The sequence below is a fragment of the Molothrus aeneus genome, chromosome 8, assembly GCF_037042795.1.
Source record: "Molothrus aeneus isolate 106 chromosome 8, BPBGC_Maene_1.0, whole genome shotgun sequence".
In the NCBI taxonomy this organism is placed as follows: domain Eukaryota; kingdom Metazoa; phylum Chordata; class Aves; order Passeriformes; family Icteridae; genus Molothrus; species Molothrus aeneus.
Window position 1 is genome coordinate 1,538,791 of NC_089653.1, and position 21,210 is coordinate 1,560,000.

General features: G+C 42.4%; 1 protein-coding gene across 1 annotated transcript in view; it reads left to right on the top strand.

The window, feature by feature from the left end:
• Positions 1 to 21,210, top strand: part of TET1 (tet methylcytosine dioxygenase 1) — a 59,743-nt gene that overhangs the window by 16,099 nt on the left and 22,434 nt on the right. Inside the window, exons 3-5 of the mRNA XM_066554588.1 lie at positions 7,438 to 9,955; positions 11,102 to 11,192; positions 11,795 to 11,888. Of these exons, the coding sequence (XP_066410685.1) occupies positions 7,438 to 9,955; positions 11,102 to 11,192; positions 11,795 to 11,888 (2,703 nt within the window). The remainder of the gene's footprint in view (positions 1 to 7,437; positions 9,956 to 11,101; positions 11,193 to 11,794; positions 11,889 to 21,210) is intronic.

A 21,210-nucleotide genomic window follows, 5' to 3' on the forward strand; every position in this document is an offset into this window, starting at 1 on the left:
CAGTGATCACTGGCTGAGCTCTGCAGTGCAAACACCACAGCTGCAGTGCTGTTATTGCAGCCTGGGAGTGAAAGCTGCTGCTCCTGTAAAGAGCACGGGGAAGTTACAGTGCAAATTCTGCCTTGAGCTTTACTTAAACCATAGGTGTGCAAGGCAGAAAAGGAAACACAGTTTGCCATTTTTTAGGCTTTTTTTCCTCATGAGAGTAAGCAAAACATAGATGAAAAATCCTGAATAGAGCTGCCTCGTAGCCTGGTGCCTTAAGAGATCAGCATGATTATTCTTTTTTCTTTTTAATCTCAGTTAAGCTGCTCCTGTCACTGAGTTTTCTATTTCTAAAGAGTATTAGTTACTCCTTTTTATCTTGTGGCCCCTCATCAGCCTTAAAACCAGGATAGAATGGTGTTGTGTGTCCTTAGCAGTTCTGGTGTGAGAACTGCTACCAACATGTAGTAACTTGTAAATAATATAATTGCTTGTACAACAGGTGATGGGGCACAGACTGTGGTCCTGAATGAAGGAGCTGAATATCTTCCTGCTTAGATTACAGGAACTGTGCAAGGTTATGTTTTTAGTTCAACAGTTTGGATCTTTACTGCACTGAACCTGAAGAGAAATTGTCTCAGTTTGGTTCTCATGTGGTGAACCCAGGAAAGACCACTTTGAACACTTGTTCTTGTGCTGGGAGGTTGTAAGATTGTATCCTTTTATTTGGCTTAAACATAAATTTTTGAAAAGATAGCTGAAAGAACTTGAATTTGAAAATGCTCATGGATGAAAAGTGCATCCAAACATCTAACAAGATGCTTTAAAAAACTCTTTGCTCTGTCTTGTTGCAAAAAAGTGCACCATAGTTCAAGGCCAGACTTCTCCAGCCTTAACTTAAAGTCATTGAGTCTTGTTAATCTTTTGTATACTAGAACAAGGAGCCCTCTGTTATCAGCATTCTTTTCCACATGGACTGAGCAGGAGTTTGTGGCTTTTCAATTTTCTTTCTCTTTGGTAAATTGGAGAGAGTGAGTAGAGAGTGAACTTGAGGCTTTCACTTCAAGATGTTTCAATCCTTTGTCATTCTTGTGGTCCTGGGAGCCCTCTCCAGCATATCAATGTCTGGCCTGAATTGGGGATGCCAGAACAGGATGCTTTATTCTGCCAGCAGGTGCAAAAGTGCCAAGTGCAGCACTGAAAGTAACCACTCTTTTCCTAATTATATTGTTATTTATGCACCCAAGAATCTAACTAACCCTTTCAGCCACGAAGCTGTGCAGGAGTTTCTATAGTTACTGTGAGCTGATGGTTGCCCATGTGAATGTCCTCCTGGAGGCACTGCTTTCCACGGTAGAAACCTGCCTTCTGTACATCCAGCCCCATGGCTCTGCTGAACACAGAGTGTCTCTCTAGCTGGAGTGAAGTGGCTGGCCTGCAGCTTAATTTCTGAAGCATCATGTCTGCCTTTGCAGATTTGCTGTTTTTCTAGGTATGAATTGACTGCTCTTTCAGATTGTTGCTAAGGAGGTTGCCCATGGCTGGGGTTTGCTCCCTGAAGCCCCTCTTTGAGCACTGTGGTGATTCTCCATTGGCAGGGAAGGGCCAGGCAGCACTTCCTAAACACTGTGCTGATGGTTTCATAAATGAGTGAACCACAAGAGACATTAGCTAGGGTGGGGAAATTCTGAGACTGGAATTCTTTCATCTCGGCTTTTGAGCTAAAGCACACTGGGGGAAAGTTCTCTCAGGGATACATATTGTTGCAGATTGTATCATTTTTCTTTTCTGGCTTAATTGAGTGCTATGTTTTCCAGAGCTGCCAGGGTCTCTTTGAGTGCTTGGTTTCAATGTTGATGACAAATGATTGAATAATTCAAAACACCAGTAAAAAACAAACCAAACCAAACCCAAAACCCAAGGAAAACAAAAATGACCAGGCAAGCTGTTTGTTTATATTTGCTTCTGTGGCAGAAAAAGTGCTGTAATGTTTGGGGTTTTTTCTTTCTTAACAAATCCACTTCTTGGATGCCTGTGTAGGAGAATGGGGTGTCCTTCACCCTGTTTTTTCTTGCTCCTGTTTGTAGCTTTTGCAAGATAGATATAGGAATTGATGGAAACAACAATTTGAGTTTGTGGCTGAGAGAGCCCATTTCCAAGTAGTCATTCAATAAATACATTTCTATGGGAGCCACCATTTGAAACCTTTACAGTCAGAATTAGTATCCTGCAGTTTTTATTTTGTAGTAAGTGTATCCTTTGGGGTCTGATACTGTAGAACTAAGCAGTCTCACTGAAGCTGTTGCACAAGGTGGGTGGGAGGGCTCTGCTCTGGTAGTGGTGTAGGAGAGAAAAGGAAGAGAGTAAAGGTATAAAGACTTTGGGGCCATAATGTGCTAATTCCTCCTGGAAAGAGACAATAAGGAGCTTTTCTGGTGGGAGGTTGGCTGGTATTTGAAGAACATGGCAAGGAGAATATAAATGTAGATTAAATGGAGATAAAATGGAGAGCTAAGCTGCAGCTTGGAGAATGTTCTCTGCTGTTGTGGCTACAAATATGGAAATAAAAGCAACCAGCAGCTAGAGCAGACTTTTCAGCTGTACTAGGGTCCAGTGTGAAATGCTGCCTTGCTGTGATGCTCAAGTTGGTGAGTGGGTGGTTTGATACTCAGGGAAGTTGGAAGTGAGTGGGATACCTCCAGGAAAGCCTGAATGTCATGCCCCAGGTCAGGTTCCTTTCTCCAGATTTGCAGAACCTCTTGTTCTTCTGGGTTTCTGTATAAATCAGCTTCTGGTAAAACTTGCCCACAATCTTTTGCCAAGTCCTGTGCTGTCCCTCAGTGCCATCTGTGAATGCTGCTCTCTTGCAGAACAAAGCCCCTTGTACAGTCAGGCTGTGTTACATTAACAAAGATCCCCAATCTGTTTCTGTGCATTAATAGTTACAGAAAATGTGCCTTAGCTGAGCCCCTGCAGGAGTGTGGTACCCTGAGAGACTCCTTCATGTGCACAGTTACACAGTGTGCTGGTACCTGCTTTATTCCTGTGGTAAGATTGATGGGGAATATTCCCCAGCTTGCAGCTTGGCCCCTACTCTGCTGTTCTGTTTTGGGAGCCTGCTTGGGCACCCTGCTCCTGCTGCAGCCTTGCTGCTGCTATCTGCATTATTGCAGTAGTCAGACATGTCATGTGGTCAGAGATAGAAGCTTATTCTTAGTTGTATTACTGTATCTGCCTTTAATAAATAAAAAAAAAAAAATCCAAGAACAAAATGTAGCTGTATTCAGGAGGTGACCTATAGCTTCCACAGCATTCCCCTTCTATCTGTCTGTTCTAACTAGTGCATGGCTTCCTACATAGCATTGGCACGAGCAGCTGCCTCTCCTTGTTGCCTGTCCTCTCCATGTCTTATCTCCCTATCTCAGGGCATCATCTGTCTGTTGGTCCTGTCCAGTGCAGGTCCTCGATTCTGCTGAATTTCTGCATGAATTTCTACATGTACCAGGGAGCAGAGAGCAGGAATAAATGACAGAAGAGTGAATTGCTGCTGGTCAGCTGGGTGGTGCTTTCTTGCCTCTTGGTGGGGCAGTGATACCTGACTGTTGGACCATGATCCTTGTTTGAATGTTAGATTAAATACATTTGGGGCCTTTTCCAAACAGTTTTTCTGAAGCAGCACTTATAGTATATTGTGGTTTTGGATCTCTGAGGAGCTGCCAGCTCTGTCCCAGCTTGGAGGGACATGTGGGGCTGGCTGTGTGGCTGCAGACACTGCAGCAGGATCCAGGCTTACCCGTGGCCCTGCAGCTTGCAGGGGCTTCTCACCCACTCATCCTTTGTGCTGATGGATGTTGTGACCCTGGAAGAGCTGTCTTTTGGGTCATCTCAGTTTTGGCACAAGCAGGGGGTGCAAGTATTGTTTGCTGTGTTGGGCACTGGGTTCACATGGGACCTGAGCAGAATCTTACAGGGAGGGCTGGTTGGGGGATTCGGCACTAATTGTTGTGTAACTCATCAAGACTTGCTTGTCTTGATGAGGCATTTTATCAGTAGTTGGACAAGGCATCATCTGTTATTTCTTGTTGATGAGAGTAATTGATGGTGGTGGTGTCCTTCAGTAAAGTGTGTGTTGTTATCACTGTGGAGCTCTGAAATGACACACAAACAATGGGCTGCTTGCTGCTCAGATCTGGACTTATCTTTGGGCTAGCTTAAACATTGCCTTCTGATGGGGAGTTGGTGAATTCTGCGTTACCTCAGGGGCATCATGTGTTGAAGGAGAAGTTTTAATAGTAAATCCAACTTCAGAATGTCAATTGATTTGCTGTAAGTGGCTCTTGGTGTGTGCTGGCAGCATTAGCTCACAGAGGAATTCTTGTGTGTATATATACGAGACAGTGTTTGGTTGAAGTTCAGTAGAACATGGCCACAGAGGCTCTGTGCTTCCTGTCCTAATGGCACAAAGCAGCTCAGAGCCTGAGCTGGAGCATGATTTGTTAGTGCCTCGTGTCTCCTGCAGAGTAGAGCTCTCCTTAATGAGAGAGGAAACTGCTGCTGTTGATCTGCTTTATTCTTCAGCTGTTCATTGCATTTGTAAAAGCCTCAGAACCAGATCACATCTGTGCTTACCTCCTGTGAATGTTATCACTGTGCTCGGGGTTGTGATATCCCTGTCTGTACTTTTCACTGGGTTTTTCAAGTCCTGTTGCAGGTTCAGGACTTGAGGGTTGATTGTTCCTAGCTCGAGGGGAAGAATCAAATGAGCTCTGTCCCTGGTAGTGTGTCTGCACTTCTCTGGGGTGGGAAATACTGACTTCACATGCTAACAGACTATCCAGGGGCCTTTCCTGTTTGTGAGGGAAAAGAAATGTATCTTTTAGTATCCACTGCAGTTCAGTAAGAGGAGATAAAGCAACACAGTGCTCCCAAGGCAGAGTTTAATTAAAACAATAACAGCTGATTCAATGACAATATTTTGTCTTCATGTGGAAAAATAGAATATGAAATAACTAACTCATGCCAGTGATATGATTCATCTGGGTTTTTTTTCTTCCTCATTGCATGTGGGCAGCTTCTAGTAATGTTAGTGGAAAATATGAAGTATGAAGAATTTATTTTTTTAATCAGTTCTACCTTTGCTGCTGGGATCACTGGAGTTCTGTAGGCACACAGCACTCTACCTGTGCAGTTCTAGCAGATCATGGAATATGCTGAGTATTTCTGAGCATAGCAGTGCTTTTTGATCAGATAAAGTATTTTATTTTATTGAGGAACAGGCTAGTTGGGAGGACTGTGGTGACACTTTGTACTGAGTGCTGTCAGTGGGTTCTGTATCAGATCTTCTCATCTCTGCTAATTGTGGATGAAGCCTCTTCCTTCCCTGTGCCTCTTATTACTCCCAAATTACCAGACTTAAGTTATTAGTTTCTTCAATGTAGTGAACAATTCCTATAATGATGAATGGAATACAAAATGTGGTGTTGTGTTGAAAATGTGCACTTGATGGGGAATTAGTTTTCATCTACTTGATTTTATGTCCACAGCCTCCTCATTGTCTGATTAAATAATTTTAATAAAAATTTTACATGGTTTGGAATCTTCTAGATTGGTAGAGATGTTAGATGTACTTTTGCTTAAGAAAGAACAACAATTCTGCTTCTTTCTGAAGTTAAGACAATTGCAATTCAGCTTTTGTGCAGGTATAGAATTGTGGGGTTTTACTCTTTTATGGTGGACCCTTAACATATTTTCTGGTACAGTGACAGAGACCTGTGTGATGCATTTACCCCTGCCAGTGATAGAATGGTGGAACCTGTTCAGTTTTTGTGGATCCCTTAGAAAGTGCTCAGTGCCCTCCTGAGTCTGGGAATCACTCACAGAAAATCACCAGGAACCAGAGGAGCTCCAGCTCACTGACCATTAGTGAGGATCTGGGGCTGCTGAAAAGTCATTAATAAGGAATCTTTGTGTGTCTAATACTGACTTAGCTGCACAGGTGTTGGACATGTTTTTACACATTTTGTGAGAAGTTAGGATGCCTCTCAGAACATCTAGGATGTGCTGTGGATTCCTGGGGTTGTGTTTTATCAGTTCCAAGGTGACCACTGAGCTCCAGATGGAGCTGCTTTGTTTTGTCTGGGGGTTTGTGACAATTCCATCTCAATGGTTATAATTAATCATAAATCTATTTTGCATTTATTTTCCCCAGTTTTGTCAGAAGTCCATGCCTTTGTTGGTATGAGCACAGCACCATCTCTGAGTTAACTGAATGGTTCATAGTGGTGGGATTTTCTGGGCACTGTGAGGTATTGTGCCTGCCCAGGATTAATTAGCCCCATGTTGCTGATACTTGATTTGAAAAGCAGTCCTGGTTTTCTTTTAAGTATAGCTTAAGGTTACAGGGGACTGAAGAACTCTTAAATCAGATAAAGGAACAGCACTATCTACTGTGATTCAAAATTATTTTTAAAGGAAATTTAATATTAATAAAATCTGAATAGCGTAAGAAAAATTGGATTCCTGCCTTATTTACTGTTCTGCATGAGTTTCTGCCTTAATTAGTTTTCTTTTTACTTTGTATAACTCCTTACTTCATATCCATAATGCTATCTTAAAGTATGTGTGTATATATATATATATATATATATATTTTCTTTCCAGGGCACAATATTCTGATTCTGTCTAGATTTAGATTTTGACATTGCTTCAACCACTGTATAATATCAGTGAAGATAAAGAACATATTTAACAAAACATTAAAATGTAGCATTTACTAAAATACAGTTTTGAATAGCTTACATGAGAGACTGTGGAGAAACCTGGAAATTTCCATCTAAATACAGAAGCTAAACAACTGTTTAAAGAGTAACTTCCAAGTGAACTGATGTAAATTGGCTTTCTATTAATTTCTGCTTAATGAAATTAAGGTTTGTAATTATTTAAGGGCTTGAAGCAAGAATGGTTGGTTTTCAGGATTAGCTAAAGTATCCAACCAAGTGGTGTTGGTTAAGCTAGTTAATGGGTCTAGCCAAATGAATGTGATTATGCCAAATTACTGCTGAACTTTGTAATCTAATCCCTTGGATTTCAGTCTTACTTTTAACGTAATTTTTTTACCCTTTTTTAATCTGCTCATGCAAATTAATTCAAAATGGAATGCTTACATTTCATTCTAAATGCTAACATCCTTTATCTGACTATTCATTTCATTAGTCTCCCTTCCTCCTCTGTCCTTCAACAGTGGGGAAAAATAGCTCTAAAAATGGATAGGGTCTTTAGCCTTCAGGTTATTTTATAACTTCCTGTTTTGTTTATTTTCCAATGTCTGTGCCTAATTAGGATATTCCTTGTGTCTGTCCAAGTAGGGTTTAATTGCTTTAAATATGAAGCTTCTTATTTTTAATGTGCTTTGAACAGCTGTTACAACAAGGGTTTTTTATTGTTGTTTTATAGGCAAATTTAGAAAACAAAGCAGTAAATGGCCGCAGACCAGAACTCATGGAATGCAGTATATGTGGTCATGGTGAAAAATACAGGGTGAAGACAAAGCAAGCAGTACCCATTGAACATGTGCAGTGTAAGGAGAAGGAGAGCATGACTGGCTTGGAAGCAGAGAAGTGGGCACATGCTGAGAAGCCATCCTTTGGTGCCCACGTCAACGGGGACATCCACGCAGCCGTGACGGGCACCCCACGCTTGAACCACGCCGAGCACAGCCACGGGGCAGCCTCTCCCTGCCCCTTCCCTGAGCCAAAAAAACCCTTGGTGCACACCATCAGAAATGGCATCAACACCCTGCATTATTCACCACCAGAAGTAGTTGCTTCCCTGAACAATGTACCTGCAGAGGAACGGACAGACTTGACAAGCAGCTCCCACATGCAATGGCCAACGGGTGGCACTCTGAATAACATAGTAAGCACTCTGACAAGTGGCACTGGCTGTGTTCACCCAGAAAACCAAGGGAATGTTTTAATGAAAGAGGAAAACTGCACCTGCAGCATCTCTGAGTATTCTGATCAGTCAGTTTTGCAGACAGGTTCCAGCTTGGATGTGCAAGAAAGCTTGTGTTGTCCTCTGCTGCCTGAAGGGGAGCTGCAGTTAGGGAAGGATGGCTTTACAGTACCAAGTGTGGAGACACAGCCTGAGAATACTGCACTCCAGCCCACTTTCTTGTCCCTGATTAAAACCAGAAATTTAACTCTGGAGCAGGTTGTAGCTATTGAAGCTTTAACACAATTATCTGAAGCTCCTTTAGAAACAACTTCACCAGCTAAAAGTGAAAGTATTGAACATACAGGAGAAACAAGTTCCAACTTGCTCCACAGTTTTAAAAGGGATATCTCATCCTCCTTTACATCCTCTGCATTACAAGAAATCAAAGACACTTACTTACAGAATGAGCAACAGCTCTTGGCTCACTGCACTCACTCGCAGAAGCAGCTCCCTAATAAGGCAGTGTTATACAATGGCCAAAGTTCAGTGTCTGAATTGTGTGATAAACCTGCCAATCCAGCTGGGGAGATGTATAATTTACAGTTACCCTCAAGAGATACCAAAACTTTATCTGACCTAACATCTGGTGCAGCATCGTTTTCGGGATATGATTCCAACAAAAGTTGTGCTCATGAGCCAGTCACCCTCACAGGGTTCTGCAGTGCTTCATGTGATGTGCAGCATACAGGGAACAACCTGGAAGCTCCTGGCCAGCTGGAGCAAAAGCCATCGTGTAGTGATTTGAAATTGGAAGGTGGTTCTTTGATTAAAGAAGGAGGAATTCACAGCCAGGATGAAGAGGATGTGGCTGCACAGCTAACTCAACTGGCAGCCCTGATTGAATCAAACCAGGCAAATCCAGAGCAGAAGAACAACATAAAGGCATCACTGCTTAATCTAATATCACATGAGAGGCAGCCAAAATATAACCAAGAAGTGTTGCAGAAAAAAGAATCTGTATTTTTTAGGCGTAATTATAGTTCCTTACTGTTAAAGCAAAAGCAAGCAACCAATAAGAAAGGAAATGGTGTGCCATGGAAACCGAGACACAAAAAGAAGCCTCCAGAAGCACGCTATCAACAAAATAATCAAAACCAGCTAGAGCTGTTGTCATGCCAGCATAGCGAATTGCAGGACATTTGGATATCATCAAAACTGCATAAGCTTGGTCAAACCATGCCACAGGACTCCAGGGTAGCTCCATCTGAAAAAAAATCTCCGAGAACCAAAGTACAGAGAGCGCTCAGTCAAAATACTTCAGCATCACAAGAAAAAACTAGATTATTTCTTCCACAAGCACAGATAAAATTCCACAGGTGTTTACCTGAGGCACCACAGGAGAAAAAAAAAGACAGGTTGTTTGGCTGTGAAGTGGTGAATGAGCAAATGAAAACTGTGGGCTCCAGTGACCCACTAGGTGCTGATCCAATGAAAAATGAAGTTGCTGCACGTAGCCAACACAGCGACCTGTCCTCCCGTAATCCTCTGGCTGGTTCTCAGCTGAAAACAGCATCCTTGTTGAAAAGGCCAACTGAAAACCTACAGATGTTTACAGAAAAATGTAATTCTCAGGTACAGCAAACAGCAAATGTCAGTCAGGCGCATCCTTTGCCACCAAGTTTTAACCGGTCTAACCTGAGAGCTAAGGAGATGTGTAGTGAGAACAAAGCCCATGTTCAGCAGGTAGATCCGAAGTGCCAGGTGCTGCCTGTTCCCTGTGCTGGGGCCCAGGTGCCAGGTTCTGCTGAAGCTCTCAGGAATATGGAGTGTGTGGGTGAGGTGACCGTTCTGACATCAACCAGATTGGGTACTGACCACGCCCAGAGCACAGGCGACTCAGGGTGTTCCCCAGCAAAAAACACGCTCAGCAGTTTCCTTGAATCACCTATGAAGTTTCTTGATACCCCTACAAAAAATTTAATAGACACACCTACCAAAAAAGGACAATCTGAATTGCCAACTTGTGACTGTGTTGGTAAGTGGTTTTGCTAACTTTTGCCTGTACATTTCAGATGGAGGTGTGCTCACGTTGCTTCCTCTAATGTGAGGAAGTGTATGTGACAGCTGTTGCACAAGAATTGGTGTTTCACCAGTAGAAGGCAGGAGGAAATTATCTTTCCCCTCTTTGCAACTTTTGCTTGGTGTTCTTTGGGCCTGCAGAGCACAGCAAAATTGAGTTTTGTACTGCACCTGGCAGGTTTAAATCCTCCACTTAAATTTAAACCTGGAGGAAAGGGAGTTTTTCTGTCTGCTATTGCTGACTTGTGCTTTATATGCACCTACCTGCATTGTTTCAGGTCATGAATTTGATGGTCTAGAACTGGTTTGTACCTGAGTGGGCTGGCAGCAGTGTCCCAGTGTATTGTTCTTGTTGCTTAAAATCTCTTAGACCAGCAGGAGAGCATAGCTGGGGGTGGCCTTGCTCCTGCCACTGTCAGTCCTGATGGCTTGGAAGAGTCCAGGCCCAGGGCTCCTGACACCTCTGGCCACATGGGAGAGCTCAGGTGCCTCTGTTGCAGCAGGAGATGCCAGAGCCAGCTGGGCATGGAGGGCTGTGCAGACAGGGCTTGGCTGAGGGTGTCACACGCGCTGTGGGGTCACTGTGGAGGCACCCAGCGGGAAGGACAGGTCAGAGCCTCACAGCAAATGGGCTGCAGGCAGATCTTCACCTTGGCTTGCATGCTCTGAATCAACAGAGGGCTTGTTAGAGGTCTGGGTTATGGTTTCTGTTCTGTAGGATATGACTGTCAGTTAATTTATTTTACTGCCCTCAATTCTTCTTTGTCTGAAATTAATTAATAATGTTCCTACCAACAAGGATATTGGGAATTTTATGTAGTCACTACATGCCAGCTCCTCTAATGAAAGTTTTACAGCAATGTTTTGCATTCTTTAATTAGGGTTTTACTTTATAACACTAAAAAAATGCTAGCAGAATCATTGGAGCATAAAATAATTTCAAAGTGTCTGAGGAGAAAAGCCTGTCATACTCTTTATTCAGGCTCAAACTTTGTGTTCTAATTGAATTAGAAGGCATTTCCGTAAACTGCTTCTAAGTTTACTTTTAATGGGGTAAATAAATTTTGGATGTGCCAACATAGTATTCTTTACCTGTTTGCAGAGCAAATTATAGAAAAAGATGAAGGCCCCTATTACACACACCTCGGGACAGGACCAAGTGTTGCTGCTGTGAGAGAAATTATGGAGAACAGGTGAGGAAAATTCAGCTTTTAATGTCATTGGATTTTTGACTGTCTAAACAGGGAAGAAGTAGAGCTATAAGAAAGGAAGTGCTGTGTTTAGCTTTGCTTTATTGCACTTTTGTCAGTACTCATTTGTGAAGTGTTTTCTTGTTCAGATGTGCATGAGGTGAGCATGAGCACTGCAGGTCCAAACTCGTGTGTCTTTTCTGAGCCCAGGGCTGGAGGTCAAGTGCAGTGTGTTCTGAGGTGCCCTGGAAGTCAATAGGAAGGACAGAGATCAGCAGCTGGCAGAGTAAGGTTTTCTGGTGTCCTACCTGTAAAGAAGCTGTGGCAAACTGGAAGAAACAAGGTCATAATAGAGACTGATTGCACTAGGATTTATATGCAGATAACATTTCCTTAGTGGCAGAAGTTTATCAGAAGAGAGATGTCAAAAACTACTCTGGCAAGTAGGGTTTTAAAGTAAAAGGATTTTTTTTTTTGCTTTATAAATATTTTGTTTTTCTTCTGTTCTAAGTAAAAATAAATTCATTAATCTTTTATTGAAAATGTTTCATCTTTTAAAATTGCCTATAGTAGCTTGTTTTAGTCATGAACTTTTTTCAATGCAGGTATGGAGCAAAAGGAAGTGCTGTAAGAATTGAGGTGGTGGTTTATACAGGAAAGGAAGGAAAGAGCTCTCAGGGGTGTCCAATTGCCAAGTGGGTAAGTTTTTATATTAAATCAATAAAGTTGTTTTGTGTGGCTTCAAATGATGTGTAGTCCTTGACCTCAAATCTAATCTGATCTTGAATAAAGATCTGATTTCTAATTGATTGAAAAGTCTGCCTGAATGATGAAGGAAAACAATTTTTTCTTTTTTGTTTAAATGTAAGGTATGGTGCTGTGTGTTATGTACTGTGGTTTGAATGAGTGTGAAAGGGAGAGGCTTAACAGAGCTAGCAGGGATGAACAAGGGTTGAAACACCCTGAGAGTGTCTGAGAGCTGGAGTGTTCTGTGAAATATGTCATTGGGAAAGAGAGAAAAGAAGAGATGGTTGCTTGGGGGAGTTGGAAAACTATCTGGGAATGTTTTTAAAAACCCTTCTCAGTTGCATGACCACTTGAAGAAAAGAGAGTGATGGTAGAATTTCAGTCTCATATGCCAAGGGATTCATTGCTATTTTTGAGGAACTGAACTCAGTATTTGAAAATGTAAATGTTATGATGATAGTTTTCACCAAAGTCTTGTCTCACATTGCTTCATAGGAGCCAGGAAATGAGGTAACAGACACAAGCTCCAGGAGAGAGCTTGGAAAGAATTGATTGTCCTTAATCTTTGCTGAAACCACTGAGGGAGGTAAAAAGTAGACTGGAAATCTTGTAAACTGAGTTTTGGAAAATAATGAAAGAACTTGGTTGTTAAAAGAAAAAAAATGTATTGCTGTATTTAGGAATTTCAGAGTTGATTGAAAAAACACTGGAGGTAACTGTACAGTTGGTAGGGTAGTGTTTGTAACCGTGTGCCAAAATAAGGTTATTGCATATTGTGTGTGAGGGAATTTGCATGTTAAACATTTACTGCTTGTGCTTGGAACAGTCAAAATGTGTTTCTTATACACAATACATAAACTGTTTTTTCAGAAGGGAATCACATATGTGCTTGTGCTTCAGTTAATATTTAATACCAAATCCAGTATCCAAGAAAAAAAAATTAAACTAATTTCATAAGCAAGTGACCCAAAAAGAATGGAAAGATTTTTCTCAGTGCTTCAGCTCAGTAAAACACTTAGTTTTAACAGAGGACAGGAGCTAAAAATTGTACCACAGACTTGTGAGCAGCTAAAATGAGGAAGGCATTTAAAGCTAACCTAAATCTTACCTTGATTTTCCTGTTGCCAGTATCAGCATACTGTGTTTTGTGTAAGGCAGAAAGGGCAGCATTGATGGTTGTGAGCATGGCTGGAGGTGCCCACGGGGGTGTGCAGTGTGACAGTCAGCAATCCCTGGGGGTGCCTGTGGAGGGGCTGGTGTAAGCTGGGGGGACCTGCTCTCCAGTTAGATTTTCACCACTTGTATGTCCAATGTTTGGGAGACAGCTTGAATGTTCATTTAGCTGAAGTTCTGGGGAGCAGTGACTTTCTCTCGTGTGGGCTCACACCTAAAGGGGAAGAATGTTTTTCCAAGTCTGCTGTTGTGTATGACTGCTCAGGACAAGAGAGGAAAGGGAATCCCTGACAGCTGTAGAACTGTTTCATCTTGTATAAGATGCATGTTTTGGTTGATATTCTTAATGTGTTGCATTAATTTTTCTAGGCAGTGCTGCTTCTAATCCTTTTATGGAGCATATTTGGGTTTTGGCTATAAGCAAAGAAACTGGATGGTGAGATTTGTTTCAAAGTGTCTGGAAAAGGTTTGCTGTGCTCTTTGATAGCTGCAGCTGCACAGGGACTTGCACTTACTCATTTCCAGTGTCCTTTGGAACAGACTCATTTCTGCTCTTGCCTTAGGGGTCCCCAGGGACTCTGCTGAGAGCACTGGGATGGAGCTCTGCTGAAGCAAACAGGATAAAAGAATGGAACTTACCTGTTGATCACATTAAACTATTTCTCCCAATTAATTTTCCCTATTTCCACTAGGTTATTTTATCTTTTTGGTTTATTAGAAATATTTTAAAATTAAAGGAGGCTTTCTGAAATACCTGTGTCCATACATTCTTCTGTTAATGACTCTATTCCACAATATTGATTTTCTCCCAAGTTATTTTCTCTTAAGTGACACCCTGGTGTATTAAACACCTTCTGGGACAGACTCTTTTCTTCGATTTCAGGTTGCCATAAATTTGCAGAATTACTTCTTTCACTCTTTTAATACCAAGCATCTCTTTTATACAAAAGAGATGTATTTTTACAAATACATTTTATTTTTACAATACATTTTGTATTGTATATTTTACAATACATTCTATTTTACAATACATTCTATTTTTACAAAATATCATACATTTTTAATGTATTATATTTTAGGGTGATACTTTTCCCTTCTGCATATGAACAAAATGCTCCTATTAGTTAAACATTTTCAGTAACTATTGCCCAGGGTTGGAAACCTTGTGCCTGTTCAGTGTGTAGGTGTCAGGCTGACACATGGACTGGGGATGAGCTTCTGATTGTTTTCACTGCATGAGGCAGCAGCAACATTGCTTGACCTTTGATGGGGAGAAGGAAAAACCCCAAATTGTGTTGTCTCATTGGTTTGTCAAAACAGAATGAATAGAGTTTTGCCACAGATTTCTAATGTGTGGATATCTGTGTAGGTGACAGGTGTGTGTCAGAAAATAAAATAACTTCCCATCCTGGGACACTTGCTGGGGTAGGTGGATGCTTCCTTCTTTTCTGTTAGGATTTCTTGTGCTTTGTCCAGCTCATCATACTGCTGTGTTGTATTTTAGAGAAAAGGAAGCTCTGAAGGTCTGCAGTGACTGCCTGTCACCCTGAGCAGCCTGTTTGTGTAAGGACAGGTTTTGTGTTGCTGGGCATCCCCAGAACAGCCAGTGGTGCCTGCATTCACTGTCCCACTGTTTCCTCAAGAGCTTCAGCTGCTAACACATGTGCTGGGGTTTGGTTTTCTCCTGCTCTGGGTAGGGTAAATTCACAGTTACCTCAGTTTATGGGAAAGGGTTGATGAATCAGTGGGTGGTTCATGAGCAGCTCACTGTAGGCATCATCCTGCAGCACTGAAGCCAAAGACCATCAGTGCTGACCTCACAGGGGGCTGAGATTTGGGATTAAATCCATTTCCTGTGGGTTCCTTCTCCTGATTTCAGTGGATGTTGACTTGGATCACCTAAGGTATCATTGCTGTCTATCTTGTGCCTTCATTTGGAGTTGCAATACAATTTTTAAGGCTCCAGCTCTGGGAAAAAAAAAAAAAAAAAAAGGGAGAATAAATGACAAAAGCCCTCCAGGCCAGGCTGAGGTTCTTTTTGCCAATGTTGTGTCTCTGTGGCTGATCAGTAGCACCAAGGTGGAAGAGCAGGGCAGATGCCTCCCAGAAGACTCACTTGGTTTGCAGTAATTCCCAGCTTTTGCTTCCCTGAGCTGGAGGCAGTGTTTTTGTGTTCAGTTGCCTTACATAAATGTCATCTTCTTCTCCCTTTCCTTCCTGTTCCCTTATGCTGGAAGTTACAATGCAGGCAGTAATGACTTCAGCCAGTGCTCCACTCCCAGTCATTCCCTGCAGTTGTTTTTGCTTTTTCACTGCTGCAGAGCAGTGATTTGGCATTTCCATAGTGCTTTCCATCCTTCTGCCAGAGTCTCATTCCTGCATGGTAATGCCCAGCTCAGAGCCCATCTCTGTCCAAAACCAGAGCCACAGAAATGCTGATTTGGGAAGTTGGAGCTGGCCCTGTGCATCAGCATTCCTGAGTGATGCCTGCCTTGCCCCCACAGACAGCCCAGGCTGATGTGATCATGGCTTCAGGGGGTTTCTTCCAGGGCTTTTTCCAGAGCTGAGTCCTCTTGGGAATCTTCTGGTAATAAGGTGTTAAAAATCAAAACTGCAGATCACATTTAATGCTGCACTTGTTTCATCCTTGAGTTTCTTTTGTGGGCATCATCTGAACTTTGCAAACTCCTGCTTTTTGGGGGCAGGGAATGGGGGTTTGGGTTTTGTGGGGTTTTTTTATGCTTGTCCTCTAACCACTTCTGTCAGGGCTTTAACTTCAGGAAAAAATTCTTGTGTGTCCCCTGTGAAGCTTTTCTGACATAGGAATCTTTCCAAACTCCTTGTTTGTGAACATCTGAGCCTTATCTTCTCTGAATGCCTTTTTTTTTCCTGGTTTTTTTTTTGTTTGTTTGTTTGGCTGGTTGGTTGGTTTTGGTTTTTGGGTTTATATTAACAGTTGGATGATCTGTTGGCCTTTTAGATTCTGTTACACTGGTGGTAGCCCTAATTTCTTTGAAAATAGAGTGTTATGGTGCTTTTATACCTTTTGGAAGTTGTTTCTTAGGCTCTTTCTTTCGTGGACTGTTTGCCTTTTTTGAGTTTTTTGTTTATAGCTTGACAGATCCTAAACTTTTTTATGTTGGCTGTTTATTAGTAGGCTGTATAAAAAAAAATAGGGGTGGAATAAAAACATAAAAATCCTTATTACAGTCCTGTACAAATGCAAACCTGATATCAGCCACTAAAAGTAATGTTTTTTAAGTAATGCTTAGATAGCCCACTGTTATAATCAAGATTTTCTAGATCACTGAACCGGTAGGAATTTGTAACCAAATGCCAGAAACTGCATTTTGTGAAGTGCTGAGTGACACTCAATAACAATAAACTGTTCTATAGATGCAGAGCTGATTTTTTTTTCAGTTTGCTAGTTTGGTTTGAGTTGAGAAAGTGGGAACTGAGAAAGTGAGGAAATGGAGAAGTTACTCCTGCTTTGACTCTCTGTTACTGTTAGTATTAACAATATTGTTATTATTATTACAGTACAGTCAGTTATTAATTAGTATTAGTAATCCATTGAAGGAGAATGGCTCTGTGATGGTTATTTCTGTTCCTGCCTGGCACTTCAGGGCTCAGGAGTTCTGGTGCAGCCCTGCTTGGCAGGGGATGGTGAAGCTCTCATGTAATTGGAACATGACTGGGGAGTTGTTACAATAGATTTGCAAAAGACTTGAAGGTGAATTCTGCTGGCCTGACTGTCTCCTAGACACAGGTGTAAGTGGGATGTGCAGTTCCATTCTGCCTTAAACAGCCTGCTGTACTTCGTGCTTTTATTTCATTTATTGAACTGTCTTTAGGATTAAGTGATGTACTCCATAGGAGAAGTCTTAAATGAAATTATTTTTAGCAGAGAGAGGGTGGTTGGTGGGGTTTTTTTCACTTTTTTTCATGGTGTTTTATTAGAGCATCACTTTCTTGCCATAGTGTTGTACCACATTATGATAGTGTGTGTTGCTGTGCAGGCACTATTTTCACTGTTGGCTAAATACAGAACTAGAGGAGTTTATTTTGGACAGAAACGTTTGTAACATCATCTGAAGTAAAGTTGTTCTTCAAGTAGAAGTAATAAAGTAAAAATAAAGGAGAAAAGCTATGTTAAGGTAAAGAAGGTTAAGTATTATTAAGGAGCAAGAATTTTAATATTATCACTGCTTTATTTAAAGCAATGTGACCTCTGAACAAACATCCCTACCAAACCAGGTGCAGCTCTCCATGGCTGCAGTGTGGCAGAAGGGGAAGATTGAGGAGGGGAAGGGCCCTGGGAACTGAGATGAGGGTTTTGTCCTCACTTCTGCAGTGCTGGTGGCATGAATTGATTCTTGTTGCAGAAAAATCACTTCCCCTGTGTGTGCTGCAATCTGCTCATCTGTAACCACTGCAGCACCAGTGCCAGGAGCAGCTGCAAAAGTGTTGCAGATACTGCACCTCAGTGATACTGGTGCAGAAATGACTAAGGAGCTCCACAGGATTGGATTGACAGCAGCTGTTCAGAGCCAACTCTTTGATGTCGTCTGCTAGCACTGAGGAGAGAAGATTCAGCAAAGTGGAGCTTATTTCCATTTTAATATCTCTTAGACATGCTGAGAATAAAAGGCTGTGACATTTTCCAGTAAGAAAGAGTTTAAATGTGATTTAGTGTGTGTTTAAGGGGCAATTAGGGAAAAGGAGGGCAGACTCACTTCTGTGACAAGCTGGGCATTTGTCCTGCTGTCTGTCAGAGCAGCAGCAGGTTTGGACAGCACCCTGCACTGCTGGAAGGAATTGTATTCTTCATTATTAAGGAATTAGTAGAGTCTTGGCCTGTGTTGAGGCATCTCCACACACTGACTCTGTACAGAGGCAAAATCTGCAGGTTAGAAGACTTGAAGGCACAGTGTTGTAAATGAGTTTTCTATTTCAGGAAATGACAGGGAATATCAAAGTATGTTCTCACTTTCAAATCTATTGCTTATACCCTGCAAAGCAGACATAGTTTATTTTACTGAAGAAATTCAGAATGGGCTGGAGGGAATACTGCAGTGGAAACACATGGAGATGAAAAATACCTAAAAAGGACTTTTTTTCTTGGTTCTGTTGTTTTGGGGGAGTTTCTCCAGTAATTTACAGGAGTGTATTTAACACAGTTAAAATGTTGGACTCTTTGCTAGTGGTGTCTGGTTTCTGTCATGTTAAAGTTAACACAGCTCTTCTGGTGATGGTAATTGGAAAGTAATTTCTCATCCATGTGGTAATTCAGCATCTGGTGCACTGAGCTGGCTGACTCTTAGCTACTCTCACAAGTGGTGTACGTGCTAATTTAGATAGACTGGCTTATGTCTCAGGACATTTTTATTCACAGCGTTCTTATTCCTTGTTCTAGAGCTCCTGCCAAGGAAGTAGAACTCGAGCATTTGGACAGCTGAAGCAGCTTTTATTGATAGTGTAACTTTACTGATGCTGTTCATTGCAAACCATTTAGAAATTGTTTGAAAAAAGTGGGAGACAGGAGCCAAACTGCTGATGATAAAAAGTTGTTTAGGATAATGAAGAGGAGGGACAGGCATCATGAAGAGCAGGAAGGACTTGCAATGGCCATCAGAACAAATGGCCATTAAAATAATAGCAAAAACTCAATAAATATAAAATCCCACAAAAAAAACCCAGTGTTGTGGTTTCATATACACAGTGATGGAGCACTGCTCATGCTCAAGATAACAATTCATTAGACATCAGCTGTGATGGAAACAGCAGAACAAACAGCTGAGAACTACTGGGGAGGAGCAGAGAAGTCATGGATGATATTTCTGCCTCTGGGGAAAGTGTGTTGTCCCTCAGGCTGGCCAGGTCTGGTCCCCCATGTCCAGAGAGCCCAGCAGGACTGGGACAGGCAGGTGCAGGCTGGGCAGCCTGGCAGGTGGCAAGGGGAGAGGAAAGCAGGGCTCTCCCAAATCCCCAGGGACATGGAGAGCTGCACAGCAGGGTCTTAGCCAGGCTCATCCTGGATCAAAGCTAGAGGGCAAGGAGTGAGCTATGCAGGAGGAAAAGGCAATGGGTTTTTCTTGCACATAATCTGCATTTAAGCTTTCCTGGTAATTTAGTGGGTGGTAAATTGCTGCATGGATTTAAAAATGAGTGCAGAAATGCAGAAAAGGCAAATCCTTAAAAAGCTGGGAGAGAACACATCCCCTGAGCTGTTGGGTGGGTGGCTGGAGGGTGCCTGCCCTCACTGAGAACCATCTGCACATCCCAGTGCCTTTTTTGCTGCTCATCCATGGCACTGCTGTTAGCCAGGCTCAGGGTCAGGATAAGGCTGGACAATCTGCTGCTCTGACCTCGTTCTTGTACTCTGCAATTTTAGAATCCCTTTCTGTCTCTTGACTATCCTCTTATGCAAAGGTGTGAAAAATCTGAACTTCTCTTGTTTATCCCAGAACTTGTTTCTAAATTGCTGGAACAAATTCTGCTGGATAAGGCACCTCTTCAGTAAATATGCTGTAGTTTTTGGCTCATGCTTTCTGGTAAGAAAAGTGGGTAAGCCTAGACCTTTGTGGCTGTAGAAAAAGATGTAGCTGTGGGGTTTTGCCCTAAGAGCTGTTGATTGTGTTTGTGTCTCAGTTAGCTGTGGCTCACCTTGAAGGCTTGCTCATATTCTCAGATTCTGTTTGAGACTCTCTGGGCTAGCTGATAAATTGAATTACTTGAGTTGCTGCCTTCCTTTGGACACCCACAAGGACACCTGGATAGCTGCAGTGCATGGTGGGGTGGGTGCACAACTACAGCACCAGAGGGATGGACAAACCTGGGGTTAAAAATGCTCAAAATAACCGAGCATCCTGCCCAAATGAGCAACTGCAGGGATGGTACTGATGGCCCTGGGTGTCCAGGTGTGAGTGTTCCAGGGAAGCTCTGTGCAGGGGCTGTGTCCCATGGCAGTGTCTCCTTTTGTCCCAGCCATGGGTGTGTTCACACACAGGTGAGGGAGTGGGTGGCCTTGTCACTTCATGCTCTGTTACTGAGTGCAGAGCAGGGCCAGTGGGGATCAGTTGAGCTTTGTGGAGAAGTTTGGTAGGTTTTGTTCTTTCCTGACATTGTGTGTTGCAGCTGAAGCAGATTATTCATTGTTAATGTGGGAGTCTTGGTGGATGCTTGGCACTGATGACATTGAGTGCTTCCTGAAGTGAGCTCAGGGGTGCTCTGGCCCTGCAAGCTTCCAAGGACCTGACCATGGCATCACAGAATTCTTTAGGCTGGAAAAGCCCTCTAGGATCACTGAGAGCCATCATTAACCCAGCACTGCCAAGCCCACACTAAACCACATCCCTAAACACCACATCTGCATGTCTTTAAAATTCCTCTGGGGATGGGGACTCCCCCACTGCCCTGGGCAGCCTGTGCCAAGGCCTGACAGTCCCTTCTGTGAAGAAATTGTTCATTATATCCAATCTAAACCTTCCCTGGGTCAACTTGAGGCTGTTGCTATTGCTTGTTGCATTTCAGTGTTACATAATGCTTCACAAACTTGTTACAAGTCTGTTTTGTTGATTATGTTATTTTTTCAGTGTGAGTCACACAGTCAGTCATGGTTAGCTTGTGTGGAAAAGCAATTGCAGGAGAAAGGTTTTTATTTTCCCATTCTAAAAACCTAGCTTTTAAGTTCCCCCACTTAACAAATGATTACTTTCTCATGCCTTTTAAATTCATTAGGGACCAAAATTAAACAAACTGAAGTATTAAGTTATTTACTTTATCACTGTTGCTAACTACATCACAGAAATCATGAGTAATACCAAAAACCTTTGGACACAAGGTTTGCCAGCTGATTTCTGCATTGTTCCCAGCCTGAGGAAACACTCCAGAGTTCAGTTGTCCTGCTCAAAACTGCTTTTCTGTACATTGAGGGTGGCATGGCTGCAGATTTATTACTATTCCACAAGAGAGACTCAGTTCAGTGCTTCTGTGAGGATGTTGGGGTAGGACATGGAGGGAATCCTCCGTTCCCAAGGAAAGCAGCTTGGCTCCAGCTCTGGCTGCCCTGGCCCTGGCCCTGGGCAGGGTGGGCTCTCTG